Genomic DNA, 26,534 nt, shown 5'->3' with positions numbered 1-26,534 from the left:
CTCATACATGAATAATGGCCACCTGGGCAAAGTGCTGGAGGCCAGCTGGTGCCGAATCATACTCCATCCATGAGTCGATGCCTTCAGGAGAAGAGGAGAGAGGAGAAAAGTGATCTGGGAAAAATATCTTGAGGCTGTATAACTAACAAAAGTAAAAGTAACCTTTGTTGCAATACTTGGTTCTCAGATTCACTGCAGTTGGACCACAAAACCTATTAATTTCAAATGTAGAATATAGGAACAGGAGTGGACCATTCAGCCCCTCGAGCCTGTTCTACCATTCTATCAGATCATTGCTGATCTGTACCTCAGCTCTATTTATTTGCCTTTCCTGTCTTGATACTCTTACCCAACAGAAATCTATCAATCCCAGTCTTGAAAATTTCAATGGACACAAGATCTGCAGCTTTTTTTGGGGGGGGTGGGGGGGGGGGGGGCGGGGAAGAAAGTTTCGCTACCCTTTGTGTGGAAAAAATGCTTCCTGAATGGCCCAGTTCTAATTTTAAAATTACGCCCTTGTTTCAGATTCCCCCAACAGAGGAAATTGTTTCTCTGTATCTACTCTCTATTGAATCCCGTAATCATTTTAAACACCTCAATTAGATCGCCCCTCAACCTTCTAAACTAAAGGAAATACAAACTACATTTATCCAACCTGTCCTCAATTAAACCCTTTAAGCCCTGGTATCTTTCTGATGAATCTGTATTGCACTCGCTCCCAGGCCAATCTTTCCTGAGGTACAATGCCCAAATCTGAATGCAGTACTCTACATGGGTTCTGACGAAGGCTCTGTACAACTGAAGGAGCACTTCCTCACTTTTGAATTCCAACCCTCTTGAGAGAAAGGCCAACATTCTGTTAGCCTTTTAATTACTTTCTGTACCTGTCCACCAGCTTTCAATCATTAACCTGTCCACCAGCTTTCAATCATTAACAATCATCGGGAAAATGCTAGAATCTATTATTAAGGAAGTGATAATAGGGCACTTAGAAAATCATAACATGATTAGGCAGAGTCAACATGGTTTTATGAAAGGGAAATGGTGTTTGACAAATCTACTTGAGTTTTGAGAGGATGTAACTAGCAGGGTAGATAATGGGGAACCAGTGAATGTAGTATATTTGGATTTTAAAAAGGCATTCGATAAGATGCCACACAAAAAGTTGTTACACAAGATAAGGGCTCATGGGGTTGGGAGTAATATATTAGCATGGATACAGGATTGGTTAAAAGACAGAAAAGGGAGAGCAGGAATAAACGGGTCATTTTCAGGTTGGCAGGCCGTTACTATTGGAGTGCCGCAAGGATCAGTGCTGGGGCCTCAGCTATTTACAATTTATGTTCATGATTTAGATGAAGGGACCAAGTGTAACGTACCCAAGTTTGCTAATGATACAAAGCTTGGTAGGAAAGTAAGCTGTGAGGAGCACACAAAGTCTTCAAAGGTATATAGACAGGTTAAGTGAGTGGGCAAGAAGGTGGCAGATGGAGTATAATGTGGGGAAATTTGAGGTTGTTCACTTTGGTAGGAAGAATAGAAAAACAGTTTTTTAAATGATGAGAAACTATTAAGTGTTGGTGTTCAGAGGGATTTGGGTTTCCTTGTACACAAAACACAAAGTTACCATGCAGATACAGCAAGCAATTAGCAAGGCAATGGTATGTTGGCCTTTACTGCAAGAGGGTTGAAGTACAAGAGTAAGGAAGTCTTGCTGCAATTGTCTAGGGAATTGGTGAGACCACACCTGGAGTTCTATATACAGTTTTGGTCTCCTTATCTGTGGAAGGATAGACTTGCCTTAGAGGAGGTGCAACGAAGGTTCACTAGATTGATTCCTGGGATGAGAGGGTTGTCCTATGAGGAAATATTGAGTAGGATGGGCTTATACTCTCTGAAATTTAGAAGAATGAGAAGCTGATCTCATTGAAACATGCAAGATTCTGAGAGGACTTGACAGGGTAGATGCTGAGATGCATTTTCTCCCTGGCTGGAGAGTCTCGAACTAGGGGGCATACATAGTTTCAGGATAAGGGGTCGGCCATTTAGGACTGAGATGAGGAGGAATTTCTTCACTCAGAGGGTTGTGAATCTTTGGAATTCTCTACCCCAGAGAGCTGTGGATGTTCAGTCGTCAAGTATATTCAAGGCCGAGAAAGATAGATTTTTGGACTCAAAGGGAATCAAGAGATATGGGGAAATCGGGCGGGAAAGTGGAGTTGAGGTCGAAGATCAGCCATGATCTTACTGAATGGCGGAGCAAGCTCCAAGGGCTGTATAGTCTACTCCTGTTCCTATTTCTTATGTTCTTAATTAAATTCTTATTGATGTATATGGACACCAACATTCCTTTGCTGTTCCACAGCTCCTAGCCGCTCCCCATTAAGAAAATATTTTGATTTGTCTTCCTCAGATCTGAAGTGCAAGCCATCACACTTCCCCACATGGAACTCCATCTGGCATAGTTTTTCCCACTCACTTGGTCTGTCTATGTTCCTTTAAAACTTCCTGCTCCAATCGACAGAACTTACTACACCTCCTAACGTAGTGCTATCTTTCTACATTACAATAGTGACTATACTTCAAAAGTACTTCATTGGCTGTGAAGTGATTTGGGATGTCTAGAGGTCATGAAAGGCACTACTGTATATAAATGCAAGTTCTTTCTTTCTATCCGTAAACTTGGATATACAACTGTCTTCTGAAAGTCCATGTAAACAACATCCATAGACACTCCTCTATACAGCATGCTTGTGACTTCTTCAAACAATTCAACGACATCAGTCAGAGGGGACCTACCCTTCTCAAATCCATGCTCTTTGACCAGCTCATACTTGCTCAAGCGCGCTGTCACTCTGCCCCTGATGATAGATTCCAGCAACTTCCCTTCAACTGATGATAAACTGAAGGGCCTGTAGTTACCTGGTTTCCCCCTCCCTTATTAAATAATGCAATGACATTTGCAGTTTTCCAATCCACAAGCACAATCACTGAACCAAGAGAACTTTGGAAAATTAGCACTAACATATCTGCAATGGCTTCCCTTATTTCTTTTAACACCCTGGGGTGTAAATCATCAGGTCCTGGCGGTTTGTCCGAGAGGTGTTGACTAAACAGAAAGTACCCCTGTTTTTTTAATTCAATCTGAAGAAGCACTTATAAAACTGGAATACCACAAAAAAACATCACCACTACCACCCGGTTAGTCTACATTACCAGCCATGTGATGCGGAGCCATTTAGGAATACTGCACAAATATCACCAAATGTATTATTTTTATGATCGCTAGTGTCTAAAAGCGTAACATAGACATGGAAGCAATGCAAATAAAAATTTACCTTGAAATTCATCAGAAATCTGACATATGCACTATTATTATATTATATAAACCAGCAACATGTACAGGCAATGGGAAAAGATTGTACAATGCAACCTATTTCATAAGATGCATGCACACATACACAGCTGAATTAACAGGACAAAAACAGTGCTTTCAGATTCAGTCACAGCTGTTACAATAACCTCGGGTCTTTCATATTTATCGCAATGAATGTTAACAGAAATTCCCTAAGAAACTGCTATCTGCTTAGATTTGATGAAGTCTCACCAACTGCCAAATTACAACTGAATTTCAGATATTCTGGCAAACCAATGCTTTAATATGCTTAACCACACAAACAGGAAAACTTAGGAGTTATGCATACTTGTAACACTACAATACGAGCAGAATTTCATCATTTCATTTGAATATATTATTTTCTTTTAATGCAACTTACAGTACATAGATTTGCATAGAATATACAGCACAGAAACAGGCCATTCAGCCCGCCTAGTCTGTGGTGTTTATACTCCACACGAGTCTCCTCCCATTCCATCTACCTCATCTCAGCCTTTCACCATGGCTTTCTAGTCCCTTTTCTCTCATGTACTCACCTATTTTCCTTTTGAAAGCATCGAAGCTATTTGCCTCAACCACTTCCACAGTTCAACCACTGAGTGAAAAAAACTCTCCTGATTTCCCTGCTGGATTTATTAGTCACTATCTTGTATTTATGGCCCCTAGTTTTGGATTCTCCCACAAGTGGAAACATTCTCTCCACATCTACCCTGTACAACCCATTCATAATTTTAAAGACCTCGATCAGGTCACTTCTAAGTCTCCTCTTTTCTTTAAAAAAAACCCCCAACATGTTGAATCTTTCCCAATAGCTGTAATATTTCAGTTCCGTCATCCTTGTAAATCTTTATTGAACTTTCTCCAGCACTTTTATAGTATGGAGACCAGAACTGTGCAAAGTACCCTAAGTGCAGCCTGACCAGGGTCCTACACAAGTTTAGCATAACGTTACTACTTTTGAATTCGAAACCCCTAGAAATAAATACCAGTACTACTTTGTTAGCATTTAGCATTTTTAATTGCTTTGCTGACTTGTGATGCTACTTTTAATGATTTATTCACCTGTATCCCTAGATTCTTATGCTCTTCTACCCCATTCAGTTTCTTATTTTCTAAGGTGGAGGTGATGTTTCTATTTTTCCTCCCAAAGTGAATCACCTCACATTCATCTACATTAAAGTTCATTTGCCACTTAACTACCCAGACTGCAAGTTTTCGAATGTATTTTTGCATTGTGTTGCATTCTCCCTTAGTGTTAGCTATAGCCCAGCATTTTGATAATCATCTGCAAATTTTGATATGAAGTTACTTATTCCGAAATCCACATATAAATTATGAACAGTGGTCCCAACACTGGATCCTTGTGGAACACCACTTTCCACCTTCCTCCAATCAGAAGAACAATCCTTTAGCATCCCCCTACTCTCAGCTTTATATTTTTTAGCCAATTTGTTATCCATTCAGCTATTTGTTTCCTGACTTTGCCATGAGCCTACTGTGTGGTACCTTATCAAAAGGCCTTTTGAAAATCTGAGTATATTAAATCTACTGCATTACAACAACAACTTGCATTTATATAGCGCCTTTAACGTAGTAAAATGTCCCAAGGCACTTCACAAGTGTATTATAAGGCAAACAATGAAACCGAGCCACATAAGGATAAATTAGGGCAGGTAACCAAAAGCTTAGTCAAAGAGGTAGGTTTTAAAGAGCGTCTTAAAGGAAGAAAGAGAGGTAGCGAGGCGGAGAGGTTTAGTCAGGGAATTCCAGAGCTTAGGGCCCAGACAACAGAAGGCTCGAACACCAATGGTTGAGCGATTATAACCAGGGAGGCTCAACAGGGCAGAATTAGAGGAGCACAGGTATCTCAGGTGGGTTGTGGGACTGGAGGAGATTACAGAGTTAGGGAAGGAAAAGGCCATGGTGGGATTTGAAAACAAGGATGAGAATTTTGAAATCAAGGCATTGCTTAACCAGGAGCCAATGTAGGTCAGCGAGCACAGGGGTGATGGATGAACGGGACTTGGTGCAAGTTAGGATACGGGCAGCCGAGTTTTGGATAACCTCAAGTTTACACAGGGTAGATCGTGGGAGGCCAGCCAGGAGTGCATTGGAATAGTCAAGTCTACAACAACTTGTATTGATATAGCACCTTTAACATAGTAAAACATCACAAGGCGCTGCACAGGAGTATTTTAAGACAAAAAATTTGACACCGATCCACATAATGATAGATGTTATTACCTCTGCTCTTTCCGTTACCTCTTCAATAAATTCTATCAGGTTAGTTAAGCATGACTTAGCCTTTCGGAATCCATGCTGACTATTTTTTATTATTTGTTCTCCCTTTCACATTTAAATCGTCCAATTAGGGAGAACTGTACGGATCAGAGTAATACTTAGTTGGTAATTATGTACACAGTGTCAACTGTTAGATGACAAGTCAAATTAATATATTAACATCTTCAATACTGCCCATCTTTTTAGAAACATTTGGGATTACTTGAAAACTGTGCAGTGTACTGTCAAGGGCATTTATTATATGTTGAAGTTATAAAATGTGAACAACATGATTGTTTATATTTTACTGAAAGTTATTTATAAAACAAAGCACATCGTTTTTTAATCAGCAAATGCTTCTGGTATACGTTAACAAATTTGACTGTGATCCCACAGGACATTTATTTTGGCTGGCTTGGCCGTTTTTCTCCCCATTTTGATCAAGTTTGAATGAACCATTCATATTTGCATTTTTTTCTGCAGAATCGGGGAAAATATGGCTTCTGAATTATTTACTGGGGAAAAAACTAGCGTCTGGATGCTTCTTTGCAGCCATGAATATTTTGTGGAGGAGGAAGGGGGTGGCGGTCAAGTGTACTCCAAACCAGCAGCAACATAGTCACCAGAAGGGGCAGCCCTGGAAATATCCGAATCTCCAGGACAAATGCAATGTTACTTATTCTCGGATCGCACCAATGCCGCGATGCCAAAACAGATGCAAGCACGAGTATTACAAGACATCACGATCATGCCACGCTCGCAGGGTAATTACTACATGTACTTCTAACCTGCCGGCGTTCTCTTGAGGACCACAACATAACACACGAGTACTACGGCATTTAAATAACCTCGCAAACAGTGTTTGCCAAGGACAAGAGGTGAGGAGGAGGGGATATTGATGCTACAATCAAGATTAAATATATTAAAATAATTTAATTTTAATTGCAAAATAATAAAAGTAAATGAGTGTTAGTCTCATACTAGGACCTTGCACTTAACAATAAAAAAAAACCACACGCACAGTAAACTAAGTGTTAAGAGAGAATCCCAAGGCAGCTGCAAAGCTTGGGGCTGTGGGGTCGAGTTGTGAGGGCGAGTGACACTCACTCACTTTCTCTCACACACTCTCTCTCACACTCACACACACACACTCACAGGCTGTGGGGGTGGGGGGCAGCGCTTTGATTCCTACACTCACCGACAGCTCGCTGTTGGAGGGCTCCCTGCAGGAGACGGCCCTGATCACCCCGGCTCGCCATTCCCATTCACGGATTCTCGACACGTCCAGCTCCCTGCCGCTGTCACCCACGCACACGAACCGCTTGCCGACCAGCTCCATCCGCGTTGGCCGACCCGTCGCCATCGACTCCCCCCCGGCTTCGACCAAGCGAAAAGGAAGATTTTTTAAATGCCTCACCGAACTGACATCTTTCTTGAGGTGGTGTAAATGGCGGGGTGGGAGAGGAGGGCTGAGGGGACACAATGAGGCAGGGGTTGGTGAGGTGGTCAGTCGTAGAGCACTGAGTGAAGCAGTGCAGCGCCGCGCTTTCTCTCCGCTCGAGCTCGCCACCGACATCCAGCTCGCGCCAGCCGCGTATCCCTCCGCCGCAGGGAAGCGGGGGGGAGGAAGGGAGCAAACCGCCGCTGTCTCCGTCCGCCAGCCCCGGCGGCCACGCGCTTCCCCACCACACAGCAAATAGTCCCCCCACCAGCAGCAGCACTCCTCCGCCTGACAACCCCCCCCCACCACCAGCAGCGCTCCTCCGCCTGACAACCCCCCGCCCACCCACCACCAGCAGCACTCCTCCGCCTGACAACCCCCTCCACCCACCACCAGCAGCACTCCTCCGCCTGACAACCCCCTCCACCCACCACCAGCAGCACTCCTCCGCCTGACAACCCCCCCACCCACCACCAGCAGCACTCCTCCGCCTGACAACCCCCCGCCCACCCACCACCAGCAGTACTCCTCCGCCTGACAACCCCCCCACCCACCAGCAGCACTCCTCCGCCTGACAACCCCCCCACCCACCAACAACACTCCTCCGCCTGACAACCCCCCCTCCCACCCACCACCAGCAACACTCCTCCGCCTGACAACCCCCCGCCCACCCACCACCAGCAGCACTCCTCCGCCTGACAACCCCCCACCCACAGCACTCCTCCGCCTGACAACCCCCCACCCACCACCAGCAGCACTCCTCCACCTGACAACCCCCCCACCAGCAGCACTCCTCCGCCTGACAACTCCCCACCCACCACCAGCAGCACTCCTCCACCTGACAACCCCCCGCCCACCAGCAGCACTCCTCCACCTGACAACCCCCCCCACCAGCAACACTCCTCCGCCTGACAACCCCACCACCAGCAGCAGCACTCCGCCGCCTGACAACCCCCCCCAACCACCACCAGCAGCACTCCGCCACTTGACAGTCCCCCACCCCAGTGCCAGCACCCCACCACCCGCATCCCAGCAGCACTCCGCCGCTTGACAAACCTCCACATGCACCTAGACAACCATTCGCAGGTCAGTGCTGTCATTTCGTTCAGATTCTTGCCCCCCCATCATGACAATTATGCTTTGACAATTTATGCCATAATTCATTCAGAACATATGGAGAATATTAACCAGATGGTTAATATCACTGACACGTACTTAACAATACCTCTGTTTCCCCCGCCCATTTCTGGAGCTTTATTCCCCCCCTCCCCAAACCATATCTAGTTTGTGTTGCTGCGTTGCTTACTGACAGCTCTGTGTGCGTGTGTACAGTTGATGCCGTCTGCTGCAGATTGATGGCATTTGGTGAAATTAAATCTGGTGGAGTGTTAAATTACATTGCAACATCAACCTTCAATCGTGTGTGTGTACAGTGTATAAGGGAATTTCCCTAAACCCGAGGTCAGATCATTAACAGCGGCTCTCGCTCCCAGCAGCTCACCGCAGTGCCAAGTGCATTTGCTCAGCTGAGAGCTGACTCTGACCTTAACCCTGCTGCGTGGCTGCCTTAGTCTTTACATTTCTCTCCCCTCCCCCCCCCCGAAACGAATAGAGCTCTTTGTACTGCCATCTCAAACGTGACTTCCAGACTGTGCAACAGAGAGCAGCAAAGGAGGGGGGCTGGGAAATAAAGGCTCCCCTCCCAATTTGAACTCCAGCGCCAATAAAGTAGCACAGCTGAGATGAAGATTGCAACATGCACTGTGAAGGCGGGTGACTCGACTAAACTCTACGCAAGCATTGATTTCAAACCGTTCCAGACCCAATTTTTGGCAAGTGTGGATGGACACTCTGCATAATTTCACGGTCGTTTTAAATCACTGTAAATGTATAATTTTCAGAAATGGCTTTCAATGATCCCAAAATAAAACAACGCATTGCTGTGTAAAAATATATAGCTGAGATTTTCTGTGAATATCTATTCAGTTAAAGCAATACTGGTAGGTTTTCATTTTTTCAGGAAACTAGCACAACCTGTAATAAGCAATTCTGTGGATTATAAACCACGTTTATGCATGTTAATAAAAACTTTAATTTTGCAAAGGAAATTGTTTTATTTGAAGTTGGCTTGTGATTTGCACCTTCAGCATGTTCCACCGTAAGCCACAATTTTTTCAGATAACTTTTAAGCTAAATATCTCAATTAAAGATAACGATCTGATGTGCAATTTTATCAAATTCAATTTAAATTTATATGCTAGCCAGTGATGAACGAAACAATTGAACAAAGGATTTAGAAATCTTGTAAATGTGAATTAATTTGCGAGTATAGACCTAATAATGGTAACCTTACCTGCAGCAAATATAATTGTTTTCTGTGCTCTACAGCCCAGTTTTCAAGCATCTGTGTGAAGAACCTGCTGCAAGTATTGACAAACTCCCAGGAACATCCTTGTAATGTATATACCTTTAAGTGGGGAACTATCTTTTACAGCTCATGTATACTGCAGTACCGGCAGTGACCACACCTGTATATAGCCCTGAGTAGTAATCTGTACAGATCAGTTGCAGTGTGAGCCACGTTGAGTAAACACCTGTTGTACCGTTCTCCGCAGTCTGTGTCTTATTATACACAGACGTAACATTGGCGACGAGGCAGGTTCGAACCTACCTGCAACTCTGCATCACCTCCCGGGGATTTGTTCCTGGAGATCAGTGGATTGGAGGTCAAGGCCAGAGACTCGGGCGTCGACCACGGGCAACCGCCCAGTCATCCAGCAGAGACTCGAGAATTGCGGGGGAGGCTGTCGAGAGCCAGGCTTGGCTTTCCAGTTGAGGTGGTCCAGCGAAACGGGCTGGCAACAGGTAGTGCGCAGACCCTTCCCGGACAGCGGCGGGCTAGAGCCCGAGCGAGCGGCACAGCAAAGGGCTGAGCAGCGTCGACAGGGGAGAGAGAGAGAGGGCAGAGCGCACAGGGCGCAGCCGGTGTTCAGGGGCCGAGCAGCGTCGGAGAGAGGGAGAGAGAGACGCGCAGAAACCCGCGAGGCGCCGCCATTGCCATGAGGACCACCGAGAGCGGCGTTGGCAGCAGCGCAGGAGAAGCGCGCGAAACCTACAGGGCGCCGCCATTGCCACTAGAAACGCTGGGAGCGGCGTTGGCAGCAGCAGGGGAGGAAGGAAAGCGCGGGAGACGCCATTTTAAGCCATTGGGAGACGCCATTTTAAACCACACCCAAAATGCCGAAGAGTGGCAGTATCACCGCATTTGACAATGAAGTCGAAGATTGGACTACATATGTCGAACGAATAGAGGTGTACTGCAAGGCAAATGAGGTGTCAGATGACAAGAAAGCGTCGGTATTGTTAAATTTAATGGGTGCAAAGACATATGGTTTATTACGAAATCTAGTAACCCCAACGAAGTCAATGGAAAAGAATTTTGAAGACATAGTAACGATACTAAAGGAACATTTAAACCCCACACCACTGCTGATAGCAGAAAGATTCAAGTTTCACAAACGGAAACAGCATAAGGATGAAAGCAATGCTGATTATTTAACAGAACTACGCAAACTATCGAAACACTGCCAGTTTGGAGCGGGACTGGCAGATACCTTAAGGGACAAGTTTGTGTGTGGGCTTCAAAGTGAAGGAACCCAGAAACGGCTTTTATCTGAAAAGGACCTTAAGCTGGAAAAGGCTTTCAGCATTGCGGTTTCATATGAAGCAGCAGCACGGGGCGCTGCAGAGATACAACAGAGACCGCAAGAATATGGCACAAAAGAAATGTCATATGGAACAGAGAAGTGCTATCGCTGCGGCAGAACAACACACGACCAGAATGATTGCTGGTTCAAAGACAAAGTGTGCAGACAGTGTGGAAAAGTAGGACACATAGCACGAGTCTGCAGGTCGGGAAAGAAAACCAGCAATAAGAAACCTATCAAAGAAAAATACAAGAAGGTACATAAGATGACGGAGAATAGTTCAGACGAACAAAAGAGTGACAACGACTCTGAAAGCAGGGAACTGAGTTGTCTGAAACTACATAATGTGATCACAACGGAGGATCACCGAACCATTTGGGTCACTCTCAAGATAGCAGGAGTCCAGGTAAAGATGGAATTGGACACAGGATCAGCCCTAACAGTCATAAACCGACGGGACTACGAGCGGCTCTTCTCACACATACCCTTGAGAGACACAAAAATTATTTTGAAGACGTACACGGGGCAAAAAGTCTACCCCAAAGGAAAAATAAGGGTGACCGTTCTGTATAACGGTAAGGAAACACCAAAACTAGACCTGTATGTATTGCAAGATGGAGGACCACCATTACTGGGACGTGAATGGATCCGGAAAATACAACTGGATTGGCATTCCATACAGGCACTGACTGTGGCTGACAAAAAGGATGACGACGTCACACCTCTGCGACTGTCAAAGATCCTAACTGACGTGAAAGAAGTGTTCCAGCAAGGACTCGGAACACTAAAAGGCATGACAGCGACGATTAAAATTGAAGAAAACGCAAGCCCAAAATTTTTTAAGGCCAGACCGGTACCTTATGCGATCCGCCCAGCCGTCGAAGCACAGCTGGAGAGTCTGGAACGTTCAGGTGTACTGTCCAAGGTAGACTGGAGCGAGTGGGCTACACCCATCGTCCCTGTGATGAAAAAGTCGTTGAGCAGCACGCCTGGGGAACCAAAGAAGGTTCGCATCCGTGGGGACTTCAAGGTAACAGTGAACCCGGTCCTTCACACCGTACAATATCCACTTCCGCGGATTGAAGATATTTTCGCCTCGCTATCTGGAGGGAAACGCTTCACTAAGATTGATCTGGCCCAGGCGTATCTGCAAATGGAGGTAGAAGAAGCATCAAAAAAATACCTCACAATCAACACCCATAAAGGTCTCTACCAATACAACGGGCTGGTATTCGGGGTAGCATCAGCTCCGGCTATTTGGCAGAGGGCAATGGAACAAGTCCTGCAAGGGATCCCAGGGACCCAGTGTTATTTGGACGACATCCTGGTCACAGGCGAAAATGACAGTGATCACCTTGCCAACCTGGAGCAGGTGCTCACTCGATTGCAGGAATATGGGCTCCGAGCTAACCGCCCCAAATGCGAGTTTTTTAGAAAACAGATCTCGTATTGTGGCCACGTTATCGATAAAGAGGGGTTACATAAGTCCTCAGAGAAGATTGAGGCAGTAGTCAAGGCTCCAGCACCGGAAAATGTGTCACAACTGCGGTTGTTCCTCGGGCTGGTAAACTACTACCATAAGTTCTTGCCAAATTTGTCTACAATACTACACCCACTGAACACCCTACTGCAAACTGGGGTGCCATGGAAGTGGAGTGACAAATGTAGATGAGCTTTCCAGAAGAGCAAAACGCTAATCACATCGAAAGAGGTTTTGGCCCATTACAACCTGGCATTACCAATTCGGTTGGCATGTGATGCGTCACCCTACGGCATTGGAGCGGTGCTGTCGCACAAATTCTCGGACGGCTCAGAGAGGCCAATAGCCTTTGCGTCATGATCGCTAACCTCAGCCGAGCGTAACTACACCCAGATTGACAGGGAGGCCCTCAGCCTACTGTGGGGAGTGAAAAAGTTCAATCACTATCTGCACGGGCAGAAATTCACCTTGCTGACTGATCACCAGCCTCTTGTCTCCATTTTTAATCTGAAGAAGGGCGTTCCGGTGATGACTGCGCAATGACTACAAAGATGGTCACTTTTTCTAGGGGCGCGCCACTGTGAGATTGAATATAAGGGCACGAAACAGCATGGAAATGCTAATGGGCTATCATGCCTGCCACTGCCTACTGCGGAGGAAGCACCAGCAGTGGATCCTGTCAAAATATTTCATTCGACTATAGTTGAATACCTACCGGTAACTAACGCTTGTATCGAAAAGGAAACCCGAAATGACCCGACACTGTCTCGGGTATATGATTTGACGGTGAAGGGATGGCCAGCACATGGCGACTCACTGTTGCTAGCATTCTCGACAAGGAGAGAACAGCTGTCAGTGTGCCGGGGGACCTTGATGTGTGGATCCCGAGTGGTCATTCGACCCAAGTTAAGGGATAGAGTGCTCAATGAGCTTCATGAGGGTCATCTGGGAGGGGTAAAAATGAAAAGCCTAGCCAGGGCTTATGTGTGGTGGCTGGGAATCGATAAACAAATCGAGGACCTGACCAAGAGCTGCTCAGGATGCCAGAAAGTCCAAAATGCACCACCACAGGCCCCTCTACACCCATAGGAGTGGCCCTCATCTCCATGGCAACGGGTGCATATTGATTTTGCTGGTCCATTCATGGACTCAATGTTTTTAATAGCCGTGGATGCGCACTCGAAATGGCCTGAGGTCATCAAAATGTCCTCCACCACCACGGAGAAAACTATTGCAGTCCTACGGACCATTTTTGCCAGGAATGGCTTGCCAGAACAGATTTGCTCCGACAACGGACCACAGTTTGTGTCCGAAGAGTTCCGGAGGTTCTTGAAAAAGAATGGGGTAAGGCATTACACATCCGCCCCGTATCATCCAGCCACAAATGCATTGGCTGAGATGTTCGTACAAACCTTTAAGAAGGCAATAAAGGCTATGTACAATGACAACATTCCGCTGCAGCACAAGGTGGACAATTTCCTGTTCGCCTACCGGAATGCGACACATGCAGTCACCAACCAGGCCCCAGCCATGATGTTCTTTAACCGAAGGTTAAGATCTTGTCTGGATTTGCTCAGACCAAACGTATGAAGAGATATTGAGAGTAAGCAATTCCAGCACATCCATGAGAAGCCAACAAGGAGCTTCAATGTAGGGCAACCAGTCTTGGCCCGCGACTACCAAACAGAAAAATGTCAGCCAGGAACGATATGCACACGGCAGGGCCCACTAATGTACACAGTGGACGTTGGGGAGAGCATCGTGAGGTGCCATGCTGACCAGATCCTAGAGTCACAGGAACAAGTCAACCCCATGCCTCGCCCATACGTACCTGGTGATGAACCCGACGTACAGGTCGCATCTACCCCAGAAACAGTAGCATCGGAAGCTGATGAACCAACCGACGACAGGGGCCCAGAATCGCCTCCGCACCAAGAGCAAGACACTCGGGAAAGGCGCTATCCAGAAAGGATCAGGAAGCCTCCCCAAAGACTGAATATATAAATAGACTATTTTCAGCTAATGTTGCATGTTAAAAGTGTTAATTGTAATTAGTTTGATATTTAATTGTTAAATGAGTGTTATGGTACTGTTAATCTAAAAGGGGAGGAATCGTAATGTATATATACCTTTAAGGGGGGAACTATCTTTTACAGCTCATGTATACTGCAGTACCGGCAGTGACCACACCTGTATATAGCCCTGAGTAGTAATCTGTACAGATCAGTTGCAGTGTGAGCCACGTTGAGTAAACACCTGTTGTACCGTTCTCCGCAGTCTGTGTCTTATTATACACGGACGTAACAATCCTGCCCAGGGATTAAACTGGACCAGGACTACCCAGCTCATTGCTCCAGCACTGGTCTCCCGCGGACTGGGAGAATCGTCCCTCGTTTTCTCACAATGTCCTTTTTTTAATTGCTGTAAGTTTAGGAAGACCTTTGCATTCCCGCTTCGTTGTAGGTTCTCCAGATGTATCGGCACGTTCAGGTAACATTTTTTTTTGGCTCACGATCTTGTCCCCAATCAGCTTTGTCGCTGAACCCTCTCATCTGGTTGCCACGTCTGCACTATTGCAGAAGGCGTTTGACTCAAAACAAGTATCCGAGATGATGTTTAATTATTCCCACTCCGAGCTCCTGAAGTTCAGCCAGAGTTTCACGGCAAGTTGAGAAAGCCCTGCACTTTCTGTTAACTGGTGGGCTGCCGGTTTGTAGAGTCTATCCCAGTACAGGAACTGTGATCTATTTATCGTTACAATCAATTTAATATAATGTATTGCATCCCTACGGTAGCCGCTTTGGATTCATCATAATATATAAAAGCAGTGCTGACAATGAAGGGCAGGAACACATGATGAAAAAAGTTAGATTTTTGGTACTGTATGTGACAATCGATATCTGTATTATCACAGAATCTTACAGCCCAGAAGGAGGCTATTCAGCCAATTCTGCCTGTGCCAGCTCTTTGAAAGAGCTATCCAGTTAATGGCCTGGATTTCAATGTTTGCAGATGGTACGAAACTCGGAAATGTAATCAACAGTGAGGAGGATAGTAGCAGACTTCAGGAGGATGTAGACAGACTGGTGAAATGGGCAGACACATGGCAGATGAAATTTAACACCAAGAAGTGTGAAGTGATACATTTTGGTAGGAAGAATGAGAAGATGCATTATAAACTAATGGTACAATTTTAAAGGGGGAGCAGGAACAGAGAGACCTGGGGGTGTATGTACACAAATCCTTGAAGGTGACAGGACAAGTTGAGAAGGCTGTTAAAAAAGCATATGGGATCCTTGGCTTTATTAATAGAGGAATAGAGTACAAAAGCAAGGAAGTTATACGAAACCTTCATATAACACTGGTTAGGCCTCAGCTGGAGCATTATATTCAATTCTAGGCACCACACTTTAGGCCTTAGAGAGGGTGCAGAGGAGATTTACGAGAATGGTACCAGGGATGAAGGCATTCAGTTATGTGGAGACTGGAGAAGCTGGGGTTGTTCTCTTTACAGCAGCAAAGGTTAAGAGGAGATTTGATAGCGGTGTTCAAAATCATGAATGGTTTTGATAAGGTAAATAAGGAGAAACTCTTTCCAGTGGCAGAAGGGTCGGTAACCAGAGGACACAGATTTAAGGTGATTGGCAAAAGAACCAGATGCAACATGAGGAATCATTTTTTTACACAGCGAGTTGTTCTGATCTGGAATGCGCTGCCTGAAAGGGTGGAGGAAGCAGATTCAATAGTAACTTTCAAAAGGGAATTGGGTTAATACTTGAAGGTATAAAAAAATACAGGGCTATGGGGAAAGAGCAGGGGAGTGGGATTAATTGGACGTTCTACCAAAACGCCAGCACAGGCACGATGGGCTGAATTGCCTCCTTCTGTGCTGTAACATTCTACGATTTTATTATTCACAATCCTTGCTCTTTCCCCATAGCCTGCAGATTTTTTCCTTTTGAAGTAGTTATCCAATTCCCTTTTGAAAGTTATTACTGAATCTGCTTCCACCACCCTTTCAGGTCGTGTATTCCAGATCATAACAACTTGCTATGTAAAAAAAAAAATGTACTTCATCTCCCCTCTGGTTCTTTTGCCAATTATCTTAAATCTGTGTCCTCTGGTTACTGACCTCCCTGCCACTGGTAACAGTTTCTCCTTATCTACACTGTCAAAACCATTCATAATATTTTAAAATGAATAATTGATTATTATAATCTCTTCCACTTTCAGTAAGTCTGCATTAACCACACAGTGTCTGCAAAGCTGATATCGTGAGGTTAAATTAGGTCATATGTTAATATTCTTCATCAGCATATGGTGGCTATAAGCAGTTTCTGGAGCAGCAGTCACATTTCCAGCCCATAAACCAGTGCCAGCACGCTACTGCAGGTAGAAATCTACATGGTATTTCATCAAACATTAAATAAATGATCATGAATCATTCCTGCACTATCAGATATTTAGTCGCTCCACTTAGAAGTGATTTCTCAGCTAAAGAACAGCAACATTAACCACATGGTATATGCACAGCTCATGTGTATAGTTGGTTTCAGCTCTTGTGGTTCCTAAAATATTGTGGCTGCTCAACCCTTTCATCAGCGTTGTTGTTGTTTAACTGGCCTTGCTGGCACTGGAGTCATTCATTGGGTTTGTCCAAGAATAGTCTTTATGGTTAGGGTTTGGGTTTGGGATTTATATTAAAATTGGATTCAAGGTTAGGGCCAACTGTTGAACTAGAGTGGGGCTGAAATTAGAATTTGGTAGCGGGTTATGGATAGGTTCAGGATTAAAACTGGGCTGAGGGTTAAGATAGATTTATTTCAGTGGCTTTATTTCATGGAAAGGGAGTGTTTATTTTGATGGGAAGATTCTACTGATTGACTCCTCAAGGAAAATCTGTTATGGGGGAGGAGCAAAAATATTTCCTGAAACTTTGAAGGCTTCGATGTCGCATCTGCTGTTCTTGTTGCTGCTGCTGTTTTCCCCCACCCAGGGTGAAAGGTAGCAGGGGCAGAATCAAAACTTGCGGGCCAGGCCAGTTGTTGCAATCATTCCCTCCTCAAAGGCAGGAGGGAAAGGGGTAAATCCACCTTAACACATTCTATTTTCAACTCCCCAAAGTAAAGCAGTGATTTGGTGGCAGAATATAGTTTTTTTTAGTAACAGAAATAATGCCAAACAAGTCAATAATTACAGAATATAGAATTCTCAAGACATTATGCTCAGGCCACATTACATGCTTGGCCCCAAACAGATACAAACTTGATGGCATTTTAGGTCCATTGGAATTCCTACAGGGTTGGTGGATCTTAATTTGAAAACATTTTAAAACCTGAGCATTTCTACATGTTTTGAAGATTGTGTACTCATCATCAAAAAATCCTTCTTAAATACAATCACAAGATAGCAACCAGTGGTTATTATTCTCTGCTAACTGAGTAACTGAAGTCAGCCAGCCTTCAATTAGCTTCTGTCAGCCTATATTTTGCTTGGCTTCTTTGTACTTTTTCCATGACTTCTATTCCTGATTATTCATTTCCTAATTCTGTGTAATTTCTTGTTTTATGGAGATCGGGGCATATGTAAAGACATGCACAAGTACACAAATACACAGACAGAGGCATACAGGCATTCACACACACATGTATGTGAACATACAAACACAGATTTACACATGCACACTTTCATATGTACACACAGGTACAAATACATGTACGCACACACTCACATGAGCCAATGCATGTACACTCCCAAAAACACACATGTGGCAAACTGAAGTGAAACACCATACACACAATTAGCTCCTGTAGTATTACTCATGATAATCGAGATGATACACTGTTTTACAAAGACAGGAATGTTGTGCCATGTATCATATTCTATAATTCTGAATCTGTGTCTGACCAGAAGTGTAATTACTATGACATAAAGAATGGATGATTTAATTCAGAAATCAATTCCTATTTAGGCTATAGGTCCGAACCCTAGCTTTGTCTGTGTCTTTTTCCCCTAAATGTAATTGGTTGGTCAATTGAGAGGCTGCAGATATTTTGATTCTGCTATTTTTTGCTCTTAAAAACTTTCTCTGTACATTCCAAATGACTGCCTATGCCTTTGTTTGTTTGCAGTTTATTTTTAAAAGAGTAACACAAGAAATAAGCCAGTATCAGATCAGCAGAGGGGTCAGGAGGTGAGGCCATGAAGGGAATCTGAAGATACGGATGAGAATCTTTTAGTCAACTCTCTGGAGTATGGGGAGCCAGTGGAAATTGGTAAAGCTGAGAATAATCAGGATGCAGGCCTTATTGCAGGTGAGAATACAGACTACAACATTTTGGGTGACTTGTAGCTTATAGACGGTGAAGGTGGGAAGGCTGCAAAACAGAATATTGAAGAAGTCCAGCCTTGAGGTGATGAAGGAAGACATGGCTGAGGGAATAACAACAGAAAATGCTGGAAAAACTCAGCAGGCCAGGCAACATCTGTGGAGAGAGAAACAGAGTTAACATTTCAGGTCGAAACCCTTCTTCAGAACTGAGAAAAAAGCAGGAAATGAAACAGATTAAAAGGCTGGGAAATGGGGGAGGGGATGAAAGAACAAAAGGGAAGGTCTGAGAGGTGAAGAGACATTAAGAGACATTCAAGACGAGACAAGATGGTAATAGGACAGGTAAAGAGACAAAGGATGGCTCTAGATGAAGTGTGAAATGCGCTGGCAGAATGAGAGACAGCTGCCATGTGGGAGAGAAAAAAAGGAAAAGGCACAAACCAAAGGTGTGGATAAAAAATATATAAAAATATAATCGGGGCCGAGGTTATGATCTGAAATTGTTGAACTCGATATTGAGTCCGGAAGGCTGTAAAGTGCCTAATCAGAAGAGGAGGTGCTGTTCCTCGAACTTACACTGAGCTTCTGGGGAACAATGCAAGAGACGGTGAGGTCTGAGTGGGAATGGAGCGGTGAATTGAAATGACAGGCGACCAGAAGCTTGGGGTCACGCTTACGGACTGAACGGAGGTGTTCCGCAAAGCGGTCACCCAATCTGCGTTTGGTCTCCCCAATGTAGAGGAGACCACATCGACATGGCTGAGGGTCTTGGTGCTGAGAAAGAGAATTCAGGGCAGAGGCCAAGGATGTCTCTGAGCTGAAGAAAATGAGTCGTGGTGATGGATCATATTTGGGGGACTAAGCTGAGCTTGAGGTCAAGGAGCATGCCCTGATTCCGCACCTCTTGGCTTAGCCTCAGTTGGTAGCTGCACTGGTTGATGTAGGTGAGGCTTGTAGCTGTTTGTAGGAGCAGAACATGATGTCCTTGGTTTTGCCAACAAATTAGGCCAGACAAAGTTTTGTCTTAGGGTAAGACAGGTAGGAATAGAACCACAACAGATAATGGATGCACATCGGTACCTGCGTTAGAGTGGCCCAAACTGGCAGCATGAAGCCAAATATGAGAGAATATCTATTTTTCTCCATAGTTAATAACCTGTTAACAAAATTGCAGGAACATGCAGCTTTGGAACATACAATTGCTGAGAGTGTAATTTTGCTCAGTGGCTTGTTAATTGTAGAGGGAAAAACAGGCATTCTCCAGCTTTTCATTAAAAATGGAATTTCACCTCACTGTCTGGTCAGGCAATGCAGAGCTATGTGCTTACTTCCTTCAATGGATGCACAGAACTCAGCTCAGTAACACACCCATATTCAACTGCAAGTTAAATTTTTAATGTTGGTGAAGATCTGAAAGGGCTTTGATTACATTAAATAGTTTTAAAGCGTTCTGCCTCGGAATGTTTGAACATGAATTCTGCCCCAGTTCCATTAGCATTGGTTGAGGAGTTCTCACACAGGAATTGAGCAGAAGATGATGTGGCATCAGTTTGGGCAACTTAATTACCTGCTTACGCCATCGCTTTTGCTGGTGAAACAGGAAAAGTGTGTTACATCAATTCAAAAACTAACAAAATCGGACCATTAAATGCAGATTAACTGAAAACCATAAACCCAGTAAAATAACAGTACAATTAACACCTTGCCTGAATTGGACCAGATTTGTATTCAATGGCACAGAATCTGAATGTGTAATTTGTGACAAAGCAGTGCCTCATAAAAGTGCTCATTAAACTAATCGTTGCTGGAGGAAGTGAATAGCTGAGCCCTACATACTAGGAAGTGTGCTTCAGTCAGTGCACCTGAGGCATGGAGGGGAAAATTACCCAGAGTTCCCAATCCTAATGGCTGTCCAATGGCTCTTGATGGAAGTGTACATGTATAAAAAATTGTAATGTAAAAACTATAACCATTATCATAAACATTAATGTAGCTCACTTCTAGTGATGTCAGAGGATATCATCATGCATCATATTAAGAGATAATAACTGGGATGTTGCTCTTGCAGTTCAAATTTCTTAATTCGATCTTTTGATCAAATATTTATGCAATATTGTTCTCATTCTCATTGGACAATGTAAGTTGAAACAAAGAATTCCCTGACACCCCTAGGATAAATTATTTAGTGATTTATTAATAATGTTTTCATTGAATTTATGCTTTACAGTAAATGGTAAATTTAGCCCTCCTGCACTTCCAGCAGGGAGCTGTGCACAAGTCTGGAGATAGGGCAACAACTCTGATTCTCCAACCTGCACTCTCACTGAGCAGGGGAGTGTTCAATTAATCCTTATATGTCTAGCTTATGATCTGCAGTTCTGTTGTTTAACACTTTTTAACCCCTAGTTGATCCCCATAGTGCTGCTTATGCAGAACATGGCAGAGGTGAGCACGGATCCAGGCCATGGGAGCTGAGTGGGACAGGGGTGGCCCCAGACCCAGGGGGTGGGGTCTGGGGTCAGGGTGAAGAGGAACACAGCCTTTTGGGAGTACAGTTACAGGTATCGGTGGTGCATTTTACACTCCGCCCCATTTTCTTTTCCTAAAAGATACATCGGGCGCAGTCTAAAACTGGTTGCCGATGCGCTATTGCCCACTACCGCCCAAGATGAATTTCACCCCCACGGAGTCTGGGAGAGCAGGTAGTCCTGCTGGTGCAGTCAGGAGAGAAGTGGCAGATAGGGGACCTGACAGAAAGGGGGTCTGGGACATTCAAAACCGGTGGGAACCAGCAAAGGACAGGGAGAGCGAGGCAAATGGGTCCAGATTTGGCCACTTCCTTGTTCTTGCATAACTGCCCTGGACCCTCATCTGCTGCTCAGAGGCAGGCAGGGATTACCTGGATTCAAGGCATGCTGGTTTCACATTTTAAATAAAGTATTTTTATTTTTAATTATCTTCATAAGAAAAGTATTAGGCAATATCATTGAAACATAATCTTGGAGCTGAATTCTGATCAAAGATCACACCCAAACATCAACCTGTCATTTTTTAGATGCCGATAAATTTGCTGTACATTTCAAACATTTTCTGTTTGTAAAACCTTAAAAACTGAGGCCAGAAATGACCATTGCTGATGATAGTAGATGAACTCTTAACGTGATCCTATGACATTCCTCCATCTGCTATTTGAACTGAGGTTAACCCATTTAAAATAAACAAGTGCTAAAATAGTAACACAAGATTCTCATACGAGCACATTAAATACTTGTCCACTATTATCACCATCAAACCTTTAATGCACTGGAAATAAAACTCATTGCACCACTGCAACCAATTTTTTAAAATAATCAAAAATGCATAACAGCATAGTTTGCAGGAATAGGCACTGACCAGGAGCTGAATTTTGTGCTCTCAGATAGATCTGATTTCTGCCTGGGGTTTGCCATCTATTATGCATTTATTGATTATGAATGTCGCTCCTTACATTTCACCATGATGCTAACTGCTCCAATATAGACGGTGCGGGCTTTCTCCCCAGTTATTGCTCAGGAACAATGGGATCTCCAGCACAAGAATTTGAAAAAATTGGAAACAACTTTCACAATTACAGTACGTTTAAGTGGGCACTGCACTCATGCACAAACAAACCAAAGGTTCAGATAACTGAATAACCCATATGCACTGAAGTAATATGGGAATCCCAGTGTTGTATTTTTTTAATGAAGTAAAACGCCTCATCATTGCATCCCAGGGTTACCAACCCTCCAAGATTGTCCTGGAGTCTCCAGGAATTAACGATTAATCTCCAGGTCACTGCTGTGAGCAATCCTGGAGAAAAATCACAGGGGAATTAAAAAAGATTGTATGTCTTTTCATTTACTTTGAACACTTTCATTTATGAGTTAATAAAAGTATTGGGGGGGGGCAGTTGGAGGCGGAATGTCATGTGATTACACCTCCAGGAATAGGTCCAACCAGAGTTGGCAACCCTACTGCAACGCTGCACTCTATTCTATTTCTAAATTCTGGAAATCCTGTAAGTGCATTTACAGGAATGCTCAAATAAAGACAGTTCATGAATTCACACAAGTGTGATCCTCCTCATCTCCAAAAGTAAACCTTAACATAAGACAGCAGCTGGCCATGTCCTAGCAAGCTCTTCTGGGAAAAATATTTTTTTAAGTTTAAGTTTGTTATATATAATTCTTTGGACAAATACTAAATCATTTTCTGTCTGAAGTTTCTGTGCAGGCAACATCTTTCCCTAGTTTCTCTCCGATCTCCCCTCATGCCCTCTCCGAGCTCATCTTGTCCATGAGAGCCACCTCCTGCTCTCTCGACCCTATTCCCACTAAACTGCTGACCACCCAACTTTCTGTCCTGGCTCCCATGTTAGCTGATATTGTTTACGGTTCTCCTCAGGTACTGTCCCCCTCTCCTTCAAATCTGCTATCATCACCCCTCTCCTCAAAAAATCAACCCTTGTCCCCTCCATCCTTGCAAACTTCCGCCCCATCTCCAACCTCCCTTTCCTTTCAAGTCCTTGAACGTGCTGTCACCTCCCAAATCCATGCCCAACTTTCCCAGAACTCCATGTTTGAATCCCTCCAACCAGGTTTCCACCCTTACCATGGGAAGGAGAAGAAGGTACCAAAATGGCTCATATCAAAGTCACAAATGACATCCTATGTGGCTGTAACAAAGGTAAACTATCCCTCCTCATCCTTCTCGACCTGTCTGCAGCCTTTGGCACAGTTGACCACACCAATCGCAAGGTCCTGCACAGGCCGCTCACCAGTGCTGCCGCTGGAAGAGATACCACGCAGCAGATTTAAAGGGCCCGCACAGGGGAAAAAAACATTAGAGGGAACATTGGTTGTAGGGCTGGAGGAGGTTACAGAGATGGGGAGGGGCGAGGCCATGGAGGGATTTGAAAACAAGGATGAGAATTTTAAAACAGAGGCGTTGCTCAACCAGAAGCCAATGTAGGTCAGCAAGCACAGGGGTGATGGGTGAACAGGACTTGGTGCGAGTTAAGATGTAGGCAGCAGAGTTTTAGATGAGCTTCAGGTTTATGGAGGGTGAAAGACGGGAGGCTGGCCAGGAGTGTGTTGGAATAGTCAAGTCTAGAGGTAACAAAGGCATGGATGAGGGTTTCAGCAGCGAATGAGCTGAGGCAGGGGTGGAGTCAGGCAATATTAAGGCGGTGGAATAGGCGGTCTTAGTGATGAAGCGGATATGTGGTTGGAAGTTCATCTCGGGGTCAAATACGACACCAAGGTTGCGAACAGTCTGGTTCAGCCTCAGACAGTTGCCAGGGAGAGGGATGGAGTTGATGGCTAGGGAATGGAGTTTGTGGCATGGACCAAAGACAATGGCTTCGATCTTCCCAATATTTATGTTGGAGGAAATTTCTGCTCATCCAGTACTGGATGTCAGGCATGCAGTCTGACAATTTTGAGATAGAGGAGGGGTTGAGAGAAGTGGTGGAGTCGAGCTGGGTGTCGTCAGCGTACATGTGGAACCTGATGTTGTGTCGGGATGATGTCATCAAGGAGCAGCATGTAGATGAGAAATAGGAGGGGGACAAGGATAGATCCTTGGGGGACATTAGTGGTAACGGTGTGGGAGAGGGAAGAGAAGCCATTGCAGACAGTGCAGGTCATCAATAATGTCCTTTAGGGAAGGAAAGCTGCAGCCCTTACCCAGTCTGGCCTATATGTGACTCCAGATTCACACCAATGTGGTTGACTCATAACTACCCTCTGAAATGGCTTAGCAAGCCACTCAGTTGTATCAAACCGCTGGGAAAAACAATAAGAATAAAACCGAACGGACCACCTAGCATCGACCTAGGCACCATATTCAGACTCGGCAAAGGTACACACAGCCCAGTTAACCCTGCAAAGTCCTGTCCAATAACAGCTGGGGATTGTGCTAAAATTGGGAAAGCTGTCCCACAGATTAGTCAAGCAACAGCCTGATATAGTCATAATCACAGAATCATATCATTTAACTAAAGTCCAAGACTACTCCATCACTATCCCTGGGTATTTCCTGTCCCACCGGCAGGATAAACCCACCATTGTTGGCGGCACAGTGGTATACAGTCGGGAAGGAGTGGCCTAGGGAATCCTCAATATTGACTCCGAACCCCATGAAGTTTCATGGCATCAGGTCAAACCTTGGGAAAGGAAACCTCCTGCTGATTACCACTTACCGACCTCCCTCAGCTGATGAATCGATAGTCTTCCATGTTGAACACCACTGAGGGCAGCAAGGGCACAGAATGTACTCTGGGTGGGGGACTTCAATGTTCATCACCAAGAGTGGCTCGGTAGCACCACTACTGACCGAGCTGGCCGAGTCCTGAAGGACATAACTGCCAGACTGGGCCTGCGGCAGGTGGTGAGAGAACCAACATGACCTCGTCCTCACCAATCTACCTGTCGCAGATGCATCTGTCCATGACAGTATTAGTAGGAGTGACCACCACACTGAGGACACCCTCAATCGTGTTTTCTGGCACTCCCACTATGCTAAATGGGATAGATTCAGAACACATCTAGCAGGTCAAAACTGGGCATCCATGAGGCGCTGTGGGCCATCAGCAGCAGCAGCAGAAGCAGAATTGTATACCACCACAATCTGTAACCTCATGGCCCGGCATATTCCTCCCTCTATCATTACCACCAAGCTGGGTGACCAACACCGGTTTAATGATGAGTGCAGAAGAACATGCCAGGAGCAGCACCAGGCATACCTAAAAATGAGGTGCCAACCTGGGGAAGCTACAACACGAATACATGCATGCTAAACAGCCAAAGCAGCATGATACACACAGAGCTAAGTGATCCTACAACCAAAGTGATCAGATCAAAGCTCTGCAGTCCTGCCACACCCAGTCGTGATTGGTGGTGGACAATTAAACAACTAATGGGAGGAGGAGGTTCCATGAATATCCCCATCCTCAATGATGGCGGAGCCCAGCACGTGAGTGCAAAAGCCAAGTGTTTGCAATCAGCTTCAGCCAAAAGTGCCAAGTGGATGATATTGGCCTCCTCCTGAGGTCCCCACCATCACAGAAGCCAGTCTGTGGCTCAGTTGGTAGCACACTCGCTTCTGAGCCAGAAGGTTGTGGGTTCAAATCCCACTCCAGGGACTTGAGCACATAAATCTAGGCTGACAATCCAGAGCAGTGCCGAAGGAGTGCTGCACTGTTGGAGGTGCCGTCTTTCAGATGAGGCGTTAAACCGAGGCCCCGTCTGCTCTCTCAGGTGGACGTATAAAATCCTATGGCACTATTTTGAAGAAGAGCAGAGGAGTTATCCCAGGTGTCCTGGCCAATATTTATCCCGAAACCAACATAACAAAAACAGATTATCTGGTCATTATCACATTGCTGTTTGTGGGATCTTGCTGTGCGCAAATTGGCTGCCGCGTTTCCCACATTACAACAGTGACTCCACTTCAAAAAGTACTTTATTGGCTGTAAAGTGCTTTGAGATGTCTGGTGGTCATGAAAGGTGCAATATAAATGCAAGTCTTTCTTTTTTCGGCCAATTACATTCACTCCATGTGATATCAAGAAATGGTTGAGTGCACGGGATAGAGCCAAGGCTGTGGGCTACGACAACATCCCGGCTGTAGTGCTGAAGACTTGTGCTCCAGAATTAGCTGCGCCTCTAGCTAAGCTGTTCCATTACAGCTCTCTCTCTCTCTCAGGCAGTTCCTCGGAACCGAGGATGACTTGCTTTCACATTAAAAATGGGTTCTCAGGTGACTGATGAGTCCAATGCGGGACCTACAGTCTCTGTCACAGGTGGGGCAGACAGTGGTTGAAGGGGCGGGTGGGTGGGGTGCTTGGGTTGACGTGCGCTCCTTGCGCTTGGCTT

General features: G+C 45.0%; 1 protein-coding gene across 6 annotated transcripts in view; it reads right to left on the bottom strand.

The window, feature by feature from the left end:
• jmjd1cb (jumonji domain containing 1Cb) overlaps window positions 1-8,219 on the bottom strand; it is a 385,858-nt gene extending 377,639 nt beyond the window's left edge. The window contains exons 1-2 of one of the 6 annotated variants that reach the window (XM_085994973.1): window positions 8,175-8,219; window positions 6,876-7,146 (exon numbers count right to left, since the gene is read on the bottom strand). In XM_085994973.1, coding sequence (XP_085851099.1) covers window positions 6,876-7,146; window positions 8,175-8,218 — 315 coding nt within the window. In that variant the 5' untranslated portion in view covers window position 8,219. Of the gene's footprint in view, window positions 1-6,875; window positions 7,348-8,174 lie in introns of those variants that run through there. The other 5 variants (XM_085994976.1, XM_085994975.1, XM_085994974.1 and 2 more) reach the window with 5 other exon arrangements.
• Between the last annotated feature and the right edge of the window lie 18,315 nt (window positions 8,220-26,534).

Source organism: Somniosus microcephalus, chromosome 8, assembly GCF_052327205.1.
Source record: "Somniosus microcephalus isolate GS21.2 chromosome 8, FLI_Smic_1.0, whole genome shotgun sequence".
NCBI lineage: Eukaryota > Metazoa > Chordata > Chondrichthyes > Squaliformes > Somniosidae > Somniosus > Somniosus microcephalus.
Note: the sequence above shows the minus strand (reverse complement) of the source record. Positions and strands in the feature narration are given on the sequence as shown.